This window comes from Oryctolagus cuniculus, chromosome 8, assembly GCF_964237555.1.
Source record: "Oryctolagus cuniculus chromosome 8, mOryCun1.1, whole genome shotgun sequence".
Taxonomy (NCBI): Eukaryota; Metazoa; Chordata; class Mammalia; order Lagomorpha; family Leporidae; genus Oryctolagus; species Oryctolagus cuniculus.
Genome location: NC_091439.1, coordinates 56,249,159 through 56,268,277, shown reverse-complemented (window position 1 = coordinate 56,268,277; position 19,119 = coordinate 56,249,159). Strand labels below are relative to the sequence as shown.

The window sequence follows — 19,119 nt, the reverse complement described above, 5'->3', positions numbered from 1 at the left end:
TCTTTCTTTTCAATGGGCCTAGGAAGTTAGGTGTAATCCTCCTTTTGGAAAAGAAAATATGGTAAAAATAACATATAAACTTCCAAGCAATATCTAATTTTGTAGTCACTGATTTTAAATCTTGTGATATTTACAAAATATCTGGCAAAAGAGTATTTTTACTAAATTGGTAAATATCTCAGAAATCTATTAAAACAAGTCTAATTACAGAAGAGTCATTGTTCATAAGTAGCATGCACAACAAAACTGTAGCACCACATAGCTTTATGTTTCTGCAAAGAAAAGCTATGTCTAGTTTCAAATCAATTGGTTTTTAGAGTTAATGTCTCTAGAATAGATGGTGGAAAAAAAGATGATGTCATATATCAATACTCATGCCTTATTTTGCTTTGAACCAATAATAAATGTAATGATCAATGATGATACTTTAATAATTGTATACATCTTTGAAAATTACCTGCTCTCCATCTACTCCTGGGATTCCTGGAGATCCCTGCTCTCCCTGTTAAGATAAAAAGTAATAGCTTGCCTCCATTTATCATTAGTAACATCTTATGCTAAGTAAAAAAAAAATGCTGGTTGGTTAAAAGTACAATCTGAGTTTCAGCAAATGTACCATAATCCAAGCATACCCTATCATAGCACTTCTCTAAACTAGGTGAATTAATAACCTTCCTTGAATATTATATATAATAACCCTGATATACAGTTATTACCCAGTGTTTTCATTTTGTCCCCCAAGTGAAATGCAGGCTAACAAAGAAACAGTAAATGAAAACTGATAGAGGTCATTTGGTGGCTGACCATATCCTACAGCAACAACCTGTATGCCTCAGTTCATTTTTTCCCCTACATACAAAATCTCTATGGTTTTTCTTATTTTCCAATTTCAGTAAAAAGCAAAATGTAACAGTCAACCTAAGAAAGGAGAAATGTAGAGTCTCCTGAATTTATTACAATATTTTAACTGGCACAGTTTGAAAAACATTCATAGTGACTGTGTGTGTGCTATTTCCAAAAAAAGCCCCACTGAAGGATATAATAAATCAGATAATATCTTAATCCACATAAAATTACTTTTGGATCAATTCAATTTCCTATACTATGTTAGGAATGAACTAAAATTTACTATTCATAATATGATTTATTAAAACTTTTGACAAACTCAAAATACACAGATTTATGTTTGTTCTTTTTAAAGCTGAATATGGTCTATTAAAAACAAATTTAAACAATATGCTAGAGAGGTATTCAAACAGCACATGTTTGGTTATCTTTCAGCTTTAAAAGGTACTGAACAAGCAAGTTCCTTGAAAGGCAAGATATTGTATCAGTGAGTCATTTGTAGGAATCCCATTACAAATACTTGATTCCCACACTATGTAATTTTGTAAAAACAGCTTTTCTATATGTGAATGGCTTGCCTTAGAGACAGATTTCCAAGGATTCAGACTGTATTTTCTAGAAAAGCTTGTTTGGTGATGTTATAAACCACAGTATTAAAATGGCTAGAGCCCCTATCCCTGGTAAAAACTTTAAGAGCTATGAGCCACAGCATGAAATTTGAGCTTTCCAATGTTTAAAGAAGGCATGATCTTGTGGTTTCAAACACATGAATTTAAAAAAGGGAAAAAAAAGTTCTTTCTTATTTCAGATTTCCTGCTCTTTGTGGTAGCAGCAAAGTTTATTTAGCCACAAACAAGTCTGCTGAGGTTGGATGCACCTGGCTAAACCCTAGTTTCATTTGGAGTCTGAATACTTGTCAGCACTCTGGGTCCAATAATCATTGCTTCACTAAACTTTTAGTTTTAAAATGTGACTCACACATGTTTAAAAGAAAAACATAATTCATGAGTTATTCATTTATCCATCACCTCTCAAATGTGGTTTCTAAGTTATTTGTTGTATAAGAAACCAAAAAATTCTTAAAGATGTATTTGATAAAGAAAAGAGAAATATTAATGGAATAGGTTCTCATTGAGTCTGAGACTGAGTCTGGACATGAGAATGTGTTCTACACCTGCCTTAGACTCTGTTTTGCTGACTTGTTCACAGCCACTTCCCACCTCAATTACTTCAGCCTTCTTAAGAAGAGATCATGGGAATCTCTATATCTAACATAAGGTCTCAAATACAGGACCACTGTAGAGTAGGGATGGTAGTATAACGGGAAGGGTGGCAAGGGTAAGAGGAAAAGGACAATGATCAGCCCCTAACAATCTCCAATGTCCTTTCACTGCCCACAAGTTGGAGTTCAAATTCTTCTAAAGCCTTTCCCGTGGTCTGAGAGCCAATGTGTCAAGTCCATCATCTCTCTGGGCTTCAGCCTCTACGTTCATAAAGTGGGAGTAATAACTGTACTGATCTCATAAGGTTGTCATGAGAGTTCAATGAGGGGGCTGGTCATTACTTGTCATCTGGCAAATTTCTCCATGACTTTCTCTTTCAAATCAAAGTTACCCTTGATTCCCAAGACTTAACGGGGCTTTCCCATAATACATGTTCTTAATCAAAGCTCTTATTCCAAATGTGCTTAATCATGTACTCTTTTAATAATTATGCCTTATTTGTCTATTTGCTTACCTATACTGTAAACTTCTTGTTGAAATCATTTACTGGTATCCCTATTAGATTGTAGCTCTTATCATAGAATAGAGGTTCAACAATTACTCATTGAATAATTGCTTTTGTAAATAAATGAACAGCAAATAGGGCTGGCATTAGGGCACATCAGGTTAAGCCACTACTGTCACACATACATATTGCAGTGTAAGTTAGAGTCTGGAATGTTCTGTTTCAGACCCAGCTCCTTGTTAATGAGCCTTGGAAGGCAGTGGATGATGGCTCAAGTACTTGGGCCCCTGACACCCAGGTGGGAGACCCAGATGGAGTTCCTGGAGCAGAATTGGCTGTTGTGGCCCTTTGGGGAGTGAATCAGTGGAGGGAAACCTCTCTAAGTCTCTTCCTCTCTGCTTTTCAAATATATAAAGGAAGGAAGGAAGGAATCAAGTGAATAGCAACTGACTTGTAAAATAAGGGGGGATGTGGGCTTCAGTGATGTACCTTTTTTAGCTAGGGAGTCCCTTTTGCCTCTCAGGGTCAAGGGAAGGGTGCTGTTTGGGCTTCTGCAGGTCTTTGGCTTATAGAAAAATATTCTAGGAGCTTTTGAAGTTTGCAGGGAATGTCATACATTTAGTTTTGGAGACTTTGTTGTTGTCCTGAAGACTTAGGTGAAGAGAAAAGCAAGAAGCTTAGACCTTTGTGTGACTCTACACAAAGGAACAAGGAATCTGCAGATGTCCATCTAAGTTGCCTAGTCCAGCTCACCAAAGTATTAAAAAACAGCGATCCAAGCAGCCTTACCCACCAGGAATCAAGAACAAGTTTTGTGTTACATCTCTTAGGGACCAGAATGTGGTAGGGAAATAGAAAATTAAAATCTCCAAATCATACATTAATGCCATGTGTTAAAATATAATTAATATAATAAATTAAATCTCTTTGAAATTAGGATCAATGTTCTAAATACATCCCACAGAGCCAAGAGCCTCAGTAATATTTTATATGCTTTTATATAATCAAAAATTCTTCTATATACTAGGTTTCCTTATATGAAAAAAGTACAAAACCTGCCCTGTGTCTGTGTGTGTGTGTGTGTGCATGCAATAGACTTAGTAAGTAAACTGCCTCAAGAAACATAAACAAAAGATGAATTTTGAAACCACTTGACTCTTCTACAAGAATTCAATGACGAAAGTCATATTTCAACACGTGTAGCTCAGTACTGAAAAGCCAGAATCACTGGCCATGTGTTAATTGATCAAACATGGTTGAATGACTCAGTTGACTTTGCAGGGAAATAGCTGACACCATCAACAAATTTTATATGTAATCCGGAATTCCAGGTTTCCTCTGCTTGTGGCTGGTATGTTTTACCATATACTTAATGCAAGAATGTCTGACCCTATATAATAAAGAGATCACTTACCAACAAGACTCAAAAAGGATTCCCAAATAGTAATTTATGAATGCATCTTGTTAAGCTTTCCTTGTTCTTTTATTACAAAAGAATTGGAAAAAAAAAGATCTTTCTTAGTGTCACAGTAAATTTCCTTCAATCCTCTTGTTTGTTTCCTCTTTTTTGTTATACCACATTTAGCGTTTCTTTATCACTTCTATAGGACTTGCTTTTTGCTTAATACTCTATTTTTCTCAGTGTCCTTGTCTAAATTTAATGTCATTGGTATTTTCTTTTTTTTCATAATTTTCTTCCTTCCTACTTATCCCTCTTCTGTTAGCCCAGACCTCAATTTCTGTTCTTCATTGCCTGAAGCAATATTGCTGATCAGCATCATCATCGTTTTGCTAGGGTAATTTTCAAGAATACATATACTCAATATGGGCTTCTTTGCACCATGTATGTAAATAGAAACAGGTAACTGAGGAGTAACCTTTGGCCCTTGTAGTCCTTGAGGTCCTGGAGGTCCAGGGGGGCCCTAAATCAAGAAAAGACAGTTTTAAAAAGTAGCAAGCATAGGTATTAAAATTCATGCTCTTAAACAAGAAACACACTATACATCTTAGTATTTTTATCATAATCAACTATCTTCCAATATGGATTTGCAATGGGGAAAATGTCATAATTATAACATAATTATGAAACTATGTACTTACATGCAATAAACATGTTAGGTCAACATAACATTGAACATGCTTTTTGGGCTGATTCTGTAAGACAATGTAAAGTAGCTGCTGTTCCCCACATTCATATTCTTGTGATGAATTAGTTTTCTAATGTGAACCTGTGTTTTTAGAAACACTGCCTGTCTTTCTAAAGACTTTGATTTCCAAATTCCTATAGAACAAAACCATATTATCAAACTAAGGAAGACAACTTCAAAGAAAATTAACAGTGACTTTCTTTTTCGACTTTTTTTTCACTTAACAGACAGTGATTCAACTGGGGCAAATGTTGTAAAAGGTTATTAATATTAGGAAACATAAAATGAAGTGTCAGATAGATAAAAACAACTGCTACATTAGTACCACTTTCACTGGCATGCATCAAGACTGAACACAGGGCAACGAACCACAGAAATCATGCAATAGGAATTACCGTGACAGTTAAGGTGGTAATCCTCTGTTGGGAAAAGGCATCAACAAAGACAGAGTTACCTATTTTGTGTGTCAAAGTGTAATACATTTCTGAGAAAAATCAACTTTTTGAATATGTTTTGGCAAGTCTGACATCTTACGAGGAACTGACAAGATACTGAGACTTTCTTATCATATCTTCAATATAGTTGTAAAGTCTTTTCAAAAATTATTTTTAGAATTTTAAGAAACCCATGGATGAAGAAAAGAATGCTAAAATTTTATTTCATGGGGCTGGTGCTGTGGTATGGAAGGCACACACTGGCATTGAAGGCAGTGGAAGATGGCCCAAATCCATGGGCTGCTGCACCCAAATGGGAGACCCAGAAGAAGTTCCTGGCTCCTGGCTTCGGATCAGCTCAGCTCTGGCCACTGTGGCCATTTGGGGAGTGAACCAGCAGATGGAAGATCTCTCCCTGATTCTGTCTTTCAAATAATAAATAAATAGAAATTTTAAAACATTTCATTTCACCTGATTTAAAAAATTATTTTGTAGTATACAATAGTGATTTGTCTGAATAATTATGAACCAAGAAACTTTGCTATTGACAAAAGTTCATTCTGGAGAGAATTTTGATTAGAGAAAAATGAAATTCCCAGTTGTACATTGTTTCTCTTTTGGTCTGTAACACATTAACACTATAGTTAATTTTTGGAGGTATGTTTTCCATGACTAGAGATATTAGTTGACATAAAAACAATCTAGTTTCTTAAGGTGCTAGAGAACTGGAATGAAATATACACTCTTAAAGGATGGGTCTCTAAAAACATGAGCCCTCACAATGAGTTATGTTTATCTATTAATATTTTCTAGTTTAGATCTTGTGCTAAAAGTTCTAGTGGGCCCATACCACTTTACGAAACCATAGAGGGGAGAATGCTTTCCATTAGGGACTCTGGTCATTGAGAAACATTATACAATTAGATGTAAACTTAGGGACACCAGCTTCACACCACCCTTTGGTTTCTACTACTGCACTCCAATCTCTGATTCAAGTGGTGGTTGCTGTTTTTTATTTTTGTTAATAATCCTAACATTATCTCACTTCAAGATCTGAGTCTCTAGGGACATAGTGTCTTTATTCCTTAGAAGACAATATAGGAAGGCATGTGTAAAAATAGTTAAGGTTTGCATTCTGTGACAAAGCCAGTTATGGTCATTTTGATTTCAGTAACAATACAGTAGGGGGAAAAAAAATCAGTGTTTTGAAGACACAAGGCAAAGTGGCCACAAACTGAGGGCAAGGTTATATAGAAAAAATAAAGGCCTAGATTTTATAACATTTTAAATCTGTGTAAGTGTAACATAAGGTGTCACTTACTTTGCTTTTAAGGGATTTGCCTAGAGCAAGAATTAGATTTAAAACTAAGACAAAGCTACTCTTTTACTCCTTTTACTGCAAACGAGTCATTTAAATAAAGCTATTAGAAAAGTATAGAGTAAAATTATTTGTCAGTGCCTCCCAATTACATATTACATTTTAAACTAGAAAGGAGGCTCATAAAACCTTGGAAAGGTAAGGGGGTTTAAAATTGGAACTGAGATTTTCCACTATTTGTCATATGCGGATTCATCCCATCCTTACTACTCTGAACAGAAGGTTGGTTCTCTTAAATTTCAGGATCACAATATGTTTTATCATGAGTTGCTTAATAAAAGAATATTATTTGTAACTAAACTAACTGATGGAGTCTAAATAATTTTGTTAAATAAACTATATGCTTTTGAGACTTGAAAATTGTTCAGGGTTCCAGCCAATTAAAAGAACAAATGACAGAAAAATAAGCTAAGTTCACAGGAACATATGAATAGTTTTGACCATCATTTGGAAGCGCCAGTGCACAGACACACAGAGAAGTCCCAAAGACGTTGGCTTTCTTGGGATTTCTTGTATCTGTCTCCTCTGAGTTAAAGCTACAAAACTCAGCAAGGATCTGCCTTGAACTGCAGTAATGATTTCAAAACCAGAATTCTGGGTAGTGTTGGAGAAAGACATGCCATTTTCTAGTGAGACATGACAGAAATGGGAGGCATGAGCTGGACAACTGTAAACTGGGGGAAGCATAGCAGCCTGCTTCATAATTCACTTCCTGAGATGCTTACATGAATCTCTTCAGAACTAAAGGTTGTCTTCTCCATTTTGCATGAGTGATGTAGGCTTAGAGTCACCTGTGATTTATATTAGAGAACGGGTTTAGTTTAGATAGTGATGGGAATTTTTAAGAGCTTGAGTTAGGTTTCATTCTGAATTGTGGCAATACAACCTCCTTAAATAAAAATAAATAGTTTATAGCAATGTTTATATAAATATAAAATTTCAGTAGAGGCAATAGTTAAAATTTTATATTTCTAATGTATTATTATAACTGCAATATACTGCCCTTTAACTGGTTACCTTAGAGCTTTGTGGGAAGAATTTTAAAGGAGGCAATAATGAAATGAAGTCTGTAAAACTGTGAATATTCATCACTGGTTACAGAATTAAAGAATAAATGCCAATCACCTCAATTTAGTGGTTATCTAACTTAACTAATTCTATCAGGGACTCGATCCATTGGAATATCATGTTAGGAAAACCCATAAATAGTTTTGAAGTGAAAAAATTATTATAAACTGATTTCTAAGCACAACACATAGTTGCTCTAAGAGCCCACAACAATAATGAATATTTAAGTTGAGACATAAGCATGAACTAGTTGAGTATGGTGAATATTGACTGCTTTACAGTCAGAATGAGAAAGAGATTGGAAGGATATAACCTTTTATATCAAGATGCAGGTGTCAGGTTCTTTAAGAAGTGCAGGCACTCCTTTTTTTTTAGGCACATCTGTAAAAAGTGTTCAGGAGATCCTAACAGCAACCCTAAAAATAAGATATTTCATCGATCATTCCAATTACATCTTCATTTTTCAGATAAGATCAAGGAAGAACAGATACAGTAAATAATTCCTCCAAAATGATCCAGTTAGTTATCAGTAGGGAAAGAGTGAAGGAAATTTTTTTAATTGAAGATTTATTTGAAAGGGAGAGTTAGAGAGAGAGGGAGGGTGGGAGGGAGAGAAGGAGGGAAAGAGGGAGGGAGAGAGATACAGAGAGAGACAGAGAGACAGATTTTCCACCAACTGGTTCACTTCCCAAATGGCTGCAACAGCCAGAGCTGAGCTGGGTAGTGTTGGAGAAAGACATGCCATTTTCTATGAGACAGGAGCTTTTCTAATGAAGCCAAGATTCAGGAGCTTCTTCCAGGTCTTCCATATGGGTACAGAGGCCAAAGTATTGGGCCATCTTCCACTGCTTTCCCAGGTGCATTATTAGGGAACTGGATTGGAAGTAGAGCAGCTGGGACTCAAACCTGTGCACAGATAAGATGCTAGTGCCCAGATGGGATGCCTGTACTGCAGGTGGTGGCTTTACCTGCTACAACATAGTGCCGACCTCAGCAGATTTGTGTTTTAGGCTGCGGGTAGCTAGCCCCATATCAGACACTGTTTAACCTAAACAAGGCTTTAAAAGTACTTTCTCAGATCTCTGCGAGTGAGATCCCAGTGGAAAGAACAGGTCACCAAAGAAGGAGGTACCTTTCTCTGAAGGGAGGAGAGAACTTCCACTTTGACTATGGCCTTGTCTAAATATGATCAGAGTCGGCGAACTCAAAAGGCCTCCATAGCCTTGGTAACTCATGACAAGAGCCTAGGGTGATTACTGATGTCATAAACAAGAGTGTCAATTTGTTAAGTCAACAATAGGAGTCACTGTGCACTTACTCCTCATGTAGGATCTCTGTCCTTAATGTGCTGTACATTGTGAATTAATGCTATAACTAGTACTCAAACAGTATTTTTCACTTTGTGTTTCTGTGTGGGTGCAAACTGTTGAAATCTTTACTTAATATATACTAAATTGACCTTCTGTATATAATGAGAATTGAAAATGAATCTTGATGTGAATGGAAGGGGAGAGAGAGTGGGAGAGGGGAGGGTTGCGGGTGGGAGGGAAGTTATGGTGGAGGGGGAAAAGCCATTGTAATCCATAAGCTGTACTTTGGAAATTTATATTCATTAAATAAAAGTAAAAAAATAAAAGTACTTTCTCAATTTTTCAGAAAATGATTGATAATATTGGAGTATATCTTGACAGATAAGGGAGTGGATATTTCTTGAAGGTGATAGTAAGAATTATAGTGTCATTAGAAGTTTAAGGAAAATTTACAACAGTGCTAATAAATTAAGCTAAAAAAAGTTTCCTTGTTTTATAAGTAAGGGCTTTGAGAATGTGGTAGGTACACCGAAACTTTGTATGTTTCCCCCCATCCTTCCCTTTCCCATACACAGTAATCAATTTGTGGGGAAAAGAGAACAATTTAAAAAAACTGGTTCTACACCTTTCCAAGCAAATATGAGTGTGATTGTTTTTGAAAATCGGCTTTGGAGTGATAGACATGATGGATTATAAGGGCAAGGACATACAAAAGGAAGAAGGATTGGTCAAAGTGTTGTTGCCTTGTTAAGTATGAAGTAAACATGATGTAGATCATGTTGGGAATAAAGAGAATGGAGAATCTCAAGAGATACTTTGAGAAAGAAAAGACCAGTACCTGGTGAGATAGAATGATTGAAGGATAAGAACAGTTTCAAAATAGCTCTAAAATACCGATCTCAAAAAGTTGAAGATCCATGGTATCACAAACAGAAACTGATTAAGAAAGAGAACTGTTTCATTGGCAGGGAGGGTAACCTGTTTAATTGTCGGTAGCAGTGGAAGACAGTAAGGCAATGGTTCATTCACAGCATTCACGTTCACATTCAGAGTCACAGCTGGAGGCAAAGGCAGACCCAGAGATGAAAGGACTGGGAACCACAAGGTGGAAGAGGCAGTGATTGTACCAAGGGAAAATCAGATATGTGAGGATACTCACAATTAGGGCATGGACAAAGAAACTGGAAATACAGTGGATCTACCAGCAAGGAAAAAATGGGAGAAATGAAAGCATAATGTCAGACCAAAAGGAAAGGGTTTCAGAAGGAAAGTGGTTTGGTATGTCACAGAAAAGTCAAGGGCAGTCAGCAGAATGAATTTGTTGACCTCTGTGAGGGCAGTTACGACAGAAGGATGATAGACATATCTACAGGGAAGTCTAAACTGAAGAGGATGGATAACAAAATGGAGACAAGCCACACCGTCTAATTTTAACTTAATGGAAGGAAATAATTGGATTGTAGCAGTAAGCCCTTTCCAGAGGGCTTACCATGTTAAACACAGTCTTACGCATATAGCTATAGTATGTATTTAACTACTTACTTCTCACAATAACTCTATCAAATATATGTCACTATTATCCTCATGTACAGATGGAAAAACCGAGGCTCACAGAAGTGAAGCCGCACATTTTACAAGCAAGAGAGTGGAGATTAGAAACCAAGCAGTTCCAGCTCCAAAGTCACAGGGCTTTCAACTGCTTCACCAAGCTTCCTCTTCAAGCAAGGAATTACACAATGCTTAGACCCAATAAGGCTTAATATCTGAGTGTAGAAGAGAAATAAAAGGCGAGATTGAAAAATGCTATGAAATAAAATAAACTGGGGCAGAGATACGTGAATGAGTTTGGAGAACAGGTAGATGTCCTTCAAGCAGTGGCACCCTTTGAGATCAGAGGTGCATGGAAGCTCATATTGACATTTCAAGGGTGCGTCAGTGTGCCAGGGGAGGGAGCAGACCCTTACCTGTAAGGCTTCATGGAGGTTACCATTGTAGTCTATGATCTCGGTGGCTCCTTGATCCCCTTTTGGACCGGGTGGACCCTAGGACAAAAACCAACCAAGGGAAAAATGACAAGAGTTGGGTTACCATAGGGAGTGCCATACAAAAACAGAAACTGCAAGCTGCGGCTCGCTATATTAGGTCCCTGCTAAGGTCCGACTATAATTTATAATAAATAATTATGTTCAAATTTAGTTCTTATTTCAAAGAAGGCAAGCCACTTCTGATTTCTGAAATTATAACATGTAAACTAATTTGATATCATTCATAAAATTTTATTAGCTTTATCTGTATTTATTAAAACCCTCAGCTTTCTTTCACTCATCTATATCTCATAGATTGCTTCCTCATTCTTCAAGAAGATAAAACATTGTCCTGTAGGAAATGCTTGGCTTTCCCAACAGGAATAGAATCCCATGAAAATAAATCAAAGAGGGAACAAAAAGGAGAATACATAGGAGAGTACTTCAAACAGTTTTCAGAAAATTGAATTCAAAGATAAGTTTATGTGGGCATAAAAAACTTGAAAATCTTTGCATAATTTTTGAAAGAATTATTTGAAAGAGATGAGAGATGAGAGAGAGAGAGGGAGGGAGGGAGGTAGAGAGGGAGGAGAGGAGAAGAGGGAGGGGAGAGGGAGGGACGAGGGGAGAGGGAGAGAATGAGCATAAATGCCTATAATGGCTGGGGCTGGGCCAGGCTTAAGCAGGGAGCTGCAAACTCAATCTACATTTCCCACTGGGTAGCAGGGACTCGAGTACTTCAGCTGTCACCTGCTGCCTCCCAGGGTCTGTAAATTAGTAGGAAGCTGGAGTTGGGAGCATATGCCAGGAATCAAACCCATCCATTCTGATGTGAATTAACCACTAGGCCAAACACCACCTCCATGGTTTTCCATATATGATATATATTTCTACAATTTTTCAAAGATTTTGTATATATATGTGTGTGTGTGTGTGTGTATGTCTGCATGCATAAACACACACACGCATGCACACACATGCAAAGACATCTACTCTGCTTATTAGATCCGCTATGTAATTTCCATTAGTCAAATCCTAATTCCCTACCTTCAAAAAAACAGGCCCTGTGCATTTGGACTGCTACATTCGCTATAACTGGATTAATTGAAAAATGGAAAATTCTATTAGGCTGTGGGTTTGCTACTGTTCACTTAGCATAGGGAAAGTATACAGGGAGAGCTCCCTTAGGCCTTTGTCTCAGCGAAGCTTATTTGATGTGATAGAATCTCCAACTCACTGCTCCTGGTGACTAAAATAAAAAAGGAAGACTAGAGCAGCAGAAATAATTACAGTAATCGAATCCCAATGCTGTTATTGGGTATAGGCCTGGAACCTTGTGAGAAGCCACACGGATGCTACTTCCAATCTGGCTGGCTGGAGCAAAGGTTCAGATGAGACGTATACTCACTCTTGGGCCCAGAGCTCCAGAGTCCCCTTTGTCTCCATGGTCACCCTTTTATCAATGAAAAGAGAGAAAAAAGTTAATAGTAGTTCTAATGTTCTAGAAACCTGTCAAGTCCAAGGACGTGTTTATATCACACTGCAGCACTTTTAACATGATATGAACTTCTGAAACGGAGGTGAACATGCACTGCTACCAAAATGGCAAATTCTTTTCAAAGATGCGCTCGAAGGGAATGAAAGCTCTCATTTCAGACAGAGCACTTCGGAAGCATGACACAGTATATATGGCTACCTTCTCACGTTGTGCTACTGCAAAGGCAAAGCAGTTGGTTTCTACAGCACCCACAGTCAGCTTTCACCTTTCAGATTGAGCTGTGTTCTTCCTTTTATGTGAGGGGATTTGGGGCAAAGGGAAAAGCGCTGAACAGTTTGCTGTCTGTCCTCTGAGAAGAAAAGTGTAGATAATTGGGAGAGGGAAGAATTGGAGAGATCATTCCAGGGAGAACTAGGAAAGAAAGGTCACAGGCTGGGTCTCCCTCTGATGGGGATCTAAGGAAACCTTTATCTGCAGGCACAGGCATTTTAGCACTTAGATGGTGCTGAAGTGGACAGCAGTCAGCTGGGACAGGTTGGCAGGGGCAGGGGCAACCTAGTTCTTTGAATTTTTAAATGCAACATGAGAAATTTCTGAAGTTCCATTTATAGTATCATTATGCCACCTGTAGAGAAACCAGGAATAGCTAAACCCTCAAAACTCTCAGAAGTCTACACTGAAACTACAGAGAAGAGCTGTGAACCTGTGTAGATTTGAAGGTTCTTTTAAAAAACCTGCAAACTTATTGAGTCCTTTTCCTTTACGGAATTCAAGAGCTATTTTTAAGATTTATTTATTTATTTGAAACTCAGAGTTACAGAGAGGTTGTCCATCTACTGGTTCACTCCCCAGATGGCCGCAACAGCTGGATCTGCACCAATCCAAAGCCAGGAGCCAGGAGCCAGGAGATTCTTCTGGGTCTCCCATGTGGGTTCAGGGGCTCAAGGACTTGGGCCTTCTTCTACTGCTTTCACAGGGCATAGCAGAGAGCTGGATCAGAAGTGGAGTAGCTGGGACTTGAACCAGAGCCCACATGGGATTCCAGCACTGCAGTTAGAGGCCTCACCTCCCATGCCACAGCACCAGCCCCTCAAAAGCATTTTTATATGTGTTGTACATATTCCTAAAAGCTGAGCAAGGACCAATGACAGCAAGCAGGAAAAAGAATTTCAATTTTAACTTATTTTTAATTATAAGTCTTCCTACCCATATTATGCTTATTTATTACATTTGTTAGGAAGGGAAAACAAATATCACTGCTTTGTTTTCTTCATTTTATACCCATTTTCCATACTGTTAGCTAATGGCATTTAAAGTAACATGATTCTGCTAACAGCAAACATGCTATAGTAGATGTTATAAGGAGCAGGATAAAGGGAAAAACTGCAATTGCTGGTGAAATTTTAGTGCAACAGAGTCAGCTACTTAAAAACAAAGTATAATTTGAATATTTATTAGAAAGATAGCTAGGGAATAAAAGGTAAGATTATTCAATTTATAATTTAAGTACTTGATTTTTTTTTATGAAACAGGAAATAACCTCTCTTAAAGAAAAGTCTGAAGTCCAAGAATACACAGCAACAATATGAAACAGCTGATTGCCTTAAGGTATCATCCTAGAGGCAGGAATCAGCCCAACCCCAGTGCACGAAGGTGTTTAATCCACGACACGATCCTCTGAGAGAAAAGCCAAAAAGCACAGACCTTGAAATGGTTACTTGGCTACTGACCTTTGACCCCTTTGGACCTCTAGTTCCTGATTCACCTTGTTTTCCCTAATATAGGAGAAGATGAAGATGAAAGAGAGAAAATGACAGAGGAGATACGAACAGAAAAAAGAAATTAGTAGTGACTCAGAATAATGAAGAAAATGGAAACACTTTAACTGCCTCCATATATGGGTCCATCTAATGTTGGTTCTTAAAGCACTGTATGCAGCTATCGTTACCATACCAGTTCTTCATTCTCTGGTCTCCCCACCAACCCTCATTCCATTATTAATCTATGGACGGCCCTCCCACCAGGGGAGGGCAACTCATTGGCTGCAATGAAGAACTCATTGGCTGCAACAGTATGCGTCTACACAAATTTCCTTTTCATCAGAGAGTAAATAAGTTCCTGTGTTCTTAGGATGAGTTATTAAAATAAAGTGTGACCATATTAGTTTGCAGGCAGTTTAGATAAATAAAGATTGAACAGTCAAATAAATCCTTAACTCTAATATTTTCAAGACACCTTACTCTATAAGGTTATTATAAAAACGAACACAGCACTGATCAGCAGAAAATTTTCTCTATACATTTTGATATGAGAATGAGAATGTTACTATGACAGCCCCCTTCCTATATGTTTGAGTGTGCTATTAAATTTGTTCACTGAACAGGAGAGAGTAAATGGAGAAAGCTCAATTGTAAAATCCCTTTTGAAAGGAACAAATTAGTGTGCATTCTAACACATTATGTGTGATTTTGGCTCTTTTAATTCTTGTTGAGGAATTTTAGTTTAGTTTCATGTTCTAAAGCAAGAGGCACACATTTCCAAACCCAAGAACATCTTCTCAAGGCAGGAATAACTGACCTTGGGTCCAGGGGCTCCAGGCTCCCCTCGCTCACCTCTTCCAGGAGGCCCTGCCTCCCCACGTTCACCCTGTCACGAGTTGCAAAACAGGTAAATGGCCAAACAGATAAATGGCAACTGCCCCAGTTGGTCCCTGTAGATTAATCAGTGAATTGAATACAATCAAAGAAAGCAGAGTTACCATCTATTTATCATAGGTCTGCACCACATTAACCCCTTGACTAAAATTATCTCTTTAAAACTATTTGTGATAGTTGAGGTGTCAGCTTGACTGGATTAACAGATACCTAGATAGCTGGTAAAGCATTATTTCTGGGCTTGCCTACAAGGGTATTTCTGGAAGGGTTTGCCCTTGAACTGGTGGACTGAGTGAAGGAGGGCTGTCTTCAATGTGGGGACAACTGTCTGGTCCTTGTAAAACAGAAAGGCAGAGGAAAGGGGAATTAATCTCTCCTCTCCTCCCTCTCTCCCTCTTCTGTCTCTCTCCCTCCTCCCATCTCCTCTCCTGGAGTGGGAAACCTGTCTTCTGCCATCAGCAACCTCTCAGGTTCTTAGGCCTTTGGCCCTGGGCTGAGAGTTACAGCATCAACTGCCCAGGGTCTGAGGTTTCTGGACTTGGATCAAGCAAAGCTACTGGCCTTTCAGTGTTTCTGGCTTGCAGACAGCACATCACGGGACTGATCAGCCTCCATCACTGCTGGAGCCAATTCCCCTAATAAAGTCGTTCTTCTCTATCGGTGTGTATATATACGTAGTATATGACTAACACACAATTATTCAGCATTGTATTATCCTCCTCATTTTATAGATAAGGAAATGGTTTGGTAAGTGCCTGCCAGATAGCTGTGTTGGGAAGTAAAAAGACCTCAAAAGAGATTTGATGAGAGCCATGATTATACCTCCAGGCAGGAATGGCCCTCTGTTCTCATTCTGCAGCCTGGTTTTAAGCACTACTGGCAAGAAGCATGGCAAAGTGGTGAGGTCACGGGCTTTGTAATCCAACATCCTAGGTTTTCATTCTGGCCCTGTCATTTACCAGTTCTGTGTTTTGTGGCACATTAGTTACATACACCTCAGTTTTCTCTGCAAAATGGAGAAAACTAGTTGTGATCCCATAACTTGCATAGTATTAAGAATGATAGAAGGCATGGAGATATTACATTTTAAAAACATATTAATGGCTCTATATGAAGTCTAAGGTGCCAGTGATCCAGTCAGGCAGGCAAGATCCACATGAACAAAGTAGCTAAGACATAGAGTAACATAAGCCTATTTGTCACAGAGAGGAAACTCCACTGGCTTCTGCAGGCAGATTGGCTCCTCTGGAGGTGAGATTTGAGCCATGTCCTGAAGGATGGGTGAGGATTATTTGGTAATCACTGCTGTTGACATCCACACCATTGATGAACATGGAAACTGCACCAAATACTCCATAGGCATTATCCTACTTACTTCTCAGGACAAACAAGAAGGATGTGATGATCCAAATTCTACAGAGGACAAAGTCAAAGCTCAGAGAAGTAAAGTAACTTTCCCAAAGTCACAAAGCTTTTAAAGTGGGAGAGCTGAAATTAAAAACTTCCTAAATCTTCAATTTTGCATAAATATTTTGAAGTGTAAATCTTTTGCACATAGCTGATCATTTTCTTAGGACAAATTCCTAGCTGGGGAATTGCTGAGTCAAAAAGCACTAATATTTTCAAAGCTTGCCAAGGTGCCCTCCAGGAAGATGCTGCAATGAAGCTCCCTGAATGCAGAACAGAGAGCACCTGGCTTCCTGCATGGTAGGTAGAGTTTTTATAATCAAAGAGGTACAGAATTCAATCTGTGGGTGCCATGTTTATATGGAAGTGAGAGAGGTAGCCTCCTCCTTGAAGGAACTGGTTTATCTTGGAAAGGAGAAGAAAATAGGACTGGCATCTTGATGGGTGGTGTAGGGTTCTAAAGCCAAGGTCCTGATTTGTCGTATGCCCACTTTTGGTAGCTTTTGTGGTTTCATAAAGCATGTGGGAGAGATTACATCAATGGTTCAGAAGGACCCATAGGGTTTTAGCATCCACTGAGGAAGTTTTGAAAACAGAGAGAGGTTGGGAGAAAGGCAAGAGCCTTGAGTGAATATACAAGATGGAAAAAGTTGCTCCAGAAACTGAACAGCTTATTTCTTTTTTCTCCCCAATCCCACCATCACAGTAGAGTGGCACTGAAGGGCTTCTGTTGGTATTTGGAATTTTAGTGTTTTTAAAAATTTTTTTTTTGACAGGCAGAGTGGATAGTGAGAGAGAGAGACAGAGAGAAAGGTCTTCCTTTTGCCATTGGTTCACCCTTCAATGGCCTCCGTGGCCGGCGCACTGCGGCTGGCGCACCATGCTGATCTGATGGCAGGAGCCAGGTACTCATCCTGGTCTCCCATGGGGTGCAGGGCCCAAGCACTTGGGCCATCCTCCACTGCACTCCCTGGCCACAGCAGAGAGCTGGCCTGGAAGAGGGGCAACCAGGACAGAATCCGGCGCCCCGACCGGGACTAGAACCTGGTGTGTCGGTGCCGCTAGGTGGAGGATTAGCCTATTGAGCCGCGGCGCCGGCCTTTAAATGTTTTAATATGTTACTTTAGGAATTATAGAAATTACAGAAGAATTTAAAACTATATACTTATTTTAGGGAAAAAATAAAAATTCTTAAAAATCAGTTATCTGGAGTTTACTGCAGGAATAACAGCCTACATATCCTTACATTGAACTTCTTTTTATCACAATGCCACACAGTTTCATATCACGCTCTGATACTCTGTCATATACTTAAATATTATATAATAGAATATATGGTATTAAACCCATATTGGAACATAAGCTTTAGGGCAATATAAATTCACTTCCCATTCTCAAATACAGAAAACTATCTAATAAAAATTGATGAATTGATGAAAAATATTGTAAAGTATTCTAACTAAAGCTGCACTTCTGGGGCTGGTGCCGTGGCTCACTTGGTTAATCCTCCGCCTGCGGCGCCAACATCCCATATGGGTGCCGGGTTCTAGTCCTGGTTGTTCTTCTTCCAGTCCAACTTTCTGCTGTGGCCCGGGAAGGCAGTGGAAGATGGCCCAAGTGCTTGGTTACCTGTACCCGCATGGGGGACCAGGAGGAAGCGCCTGGCTCCTGGCTTCAGATCTGCATAGCTCTGGCTGTAACAGCCATTTGGGGACTGAACCAACAGAAGGAAGACCTTTCTCTCTGTCTCTCTCTCTCTCACTGTTTAACTCTATCTGTCAAAAAAAAAAAAAAAAAAAAGCTCCATTTCTTTAGAGTGATTTAGGGATTTAGGTCCCTCCCAGGTGCTACTGTAGACTTTTTATTTTATTTATTTTTTAAAAAAATTATTTTATTATTTGAAAGATGGAGTCACAGAGAGAGATAGAGACAGAGAGAGAGGTCTTCCATCTGCTGGTTCACTCCCCAGATGGCCGCAACGGCCAGCGCTAAGCCAATCTTAGCCAGGAGCCAGGAGCTTCCTCCCGGTCTCCCACGTGGGTGCAGGGGTCAAAGCAGTTGGGCATCTTCCACTGCCTTCCCAGGCCACAGCAGAGAGCTGGATTGGAAGAGGAGCAGCCTGGACCAGAACTGGCACCCATATGGGATGCTGGCACCTCAGGCCAGGGCTTTAACCTGCTGCGCCACAGTGCTGGCCCCTGCTGTAGACTTTCAGTCTCTCTGCTGTGCTGGGAGAAAAAATGCAATCTTAGTTTATTTTTCAAATTTGAATTTTGTAGTACAAATTCCAACTCTATAGAACTGGAAAAGAGTGGAGCTCAGCTGAAAGAGACTGTTAAATAATTGTGACTATTCCATTATGATACTGAACTCACATTGATATAGTCAATGTAGCTGATAAGTTACCTTCAAAATATTGTTAATAAATTTCCTATCCATATCTGTTTTTATGATAATTATTTTAGTAGGGGGTCAGAATAGTATGCATTATAAAAGAATCTAGTTGATAAAATCATGCTGTTCATTATAGCAATTAATGTTGATTCTATGGCTCTACATCTAGGTCTTTCTTTTTTTTGAAACTGAAGAATATTTTAAAATCAGTTCACTAAAGCAAAGATGTTT

The 19,119-nt window shown here is 38.7% G+C and overlaps 1 protein-coding gene across 3 annotated transcripts in view; it reads right to left on the bottom strand.

Annotated features, from left to right (window-relative positions):
- Nucleotides 1-19,119, bottom strand: part of COL25A1 (collagen type XXV alpha 1 chain) — a 530,060-nt gene that overhangs the window by 38,817 nt on the left and 472,124 nt on the right. For 2 of the 3 annotated variants that reach the window (XM_070047775.1, XM_070047774.1), the window contains exons 20-26: nt 15,011-15,079; nt 14,164-14,208; nt 12,344-12,388; nt 10,876-10,953; nt 5,117-5,140; nt 4,452-4,496; nt 458-502 (exon numbers count right to left, since the gene is read on the bottom strand). In XM_070047775.1, coding sequence (XP_069903876.1) covers nt 458-502; nt 4,452-4,496; nt 5,117-5,140; nt 10,876-10,953; nt 12,344-12,388; nt 14,164-14,208; nt 15,011-15,079 — 351 coding nt within the window. The remainder of the gene's footprint in view (nt 1-457; nt 503-4,451; nt 4,497-5,116; nt 5,141-10,875; nt 10,954-12,343; nt 12,389-14,163; nt 14,209-15,010; nt 15,080-19,119) is intronic. The other variant, XM_017347366.3, reaches the window with a different exon arrangement.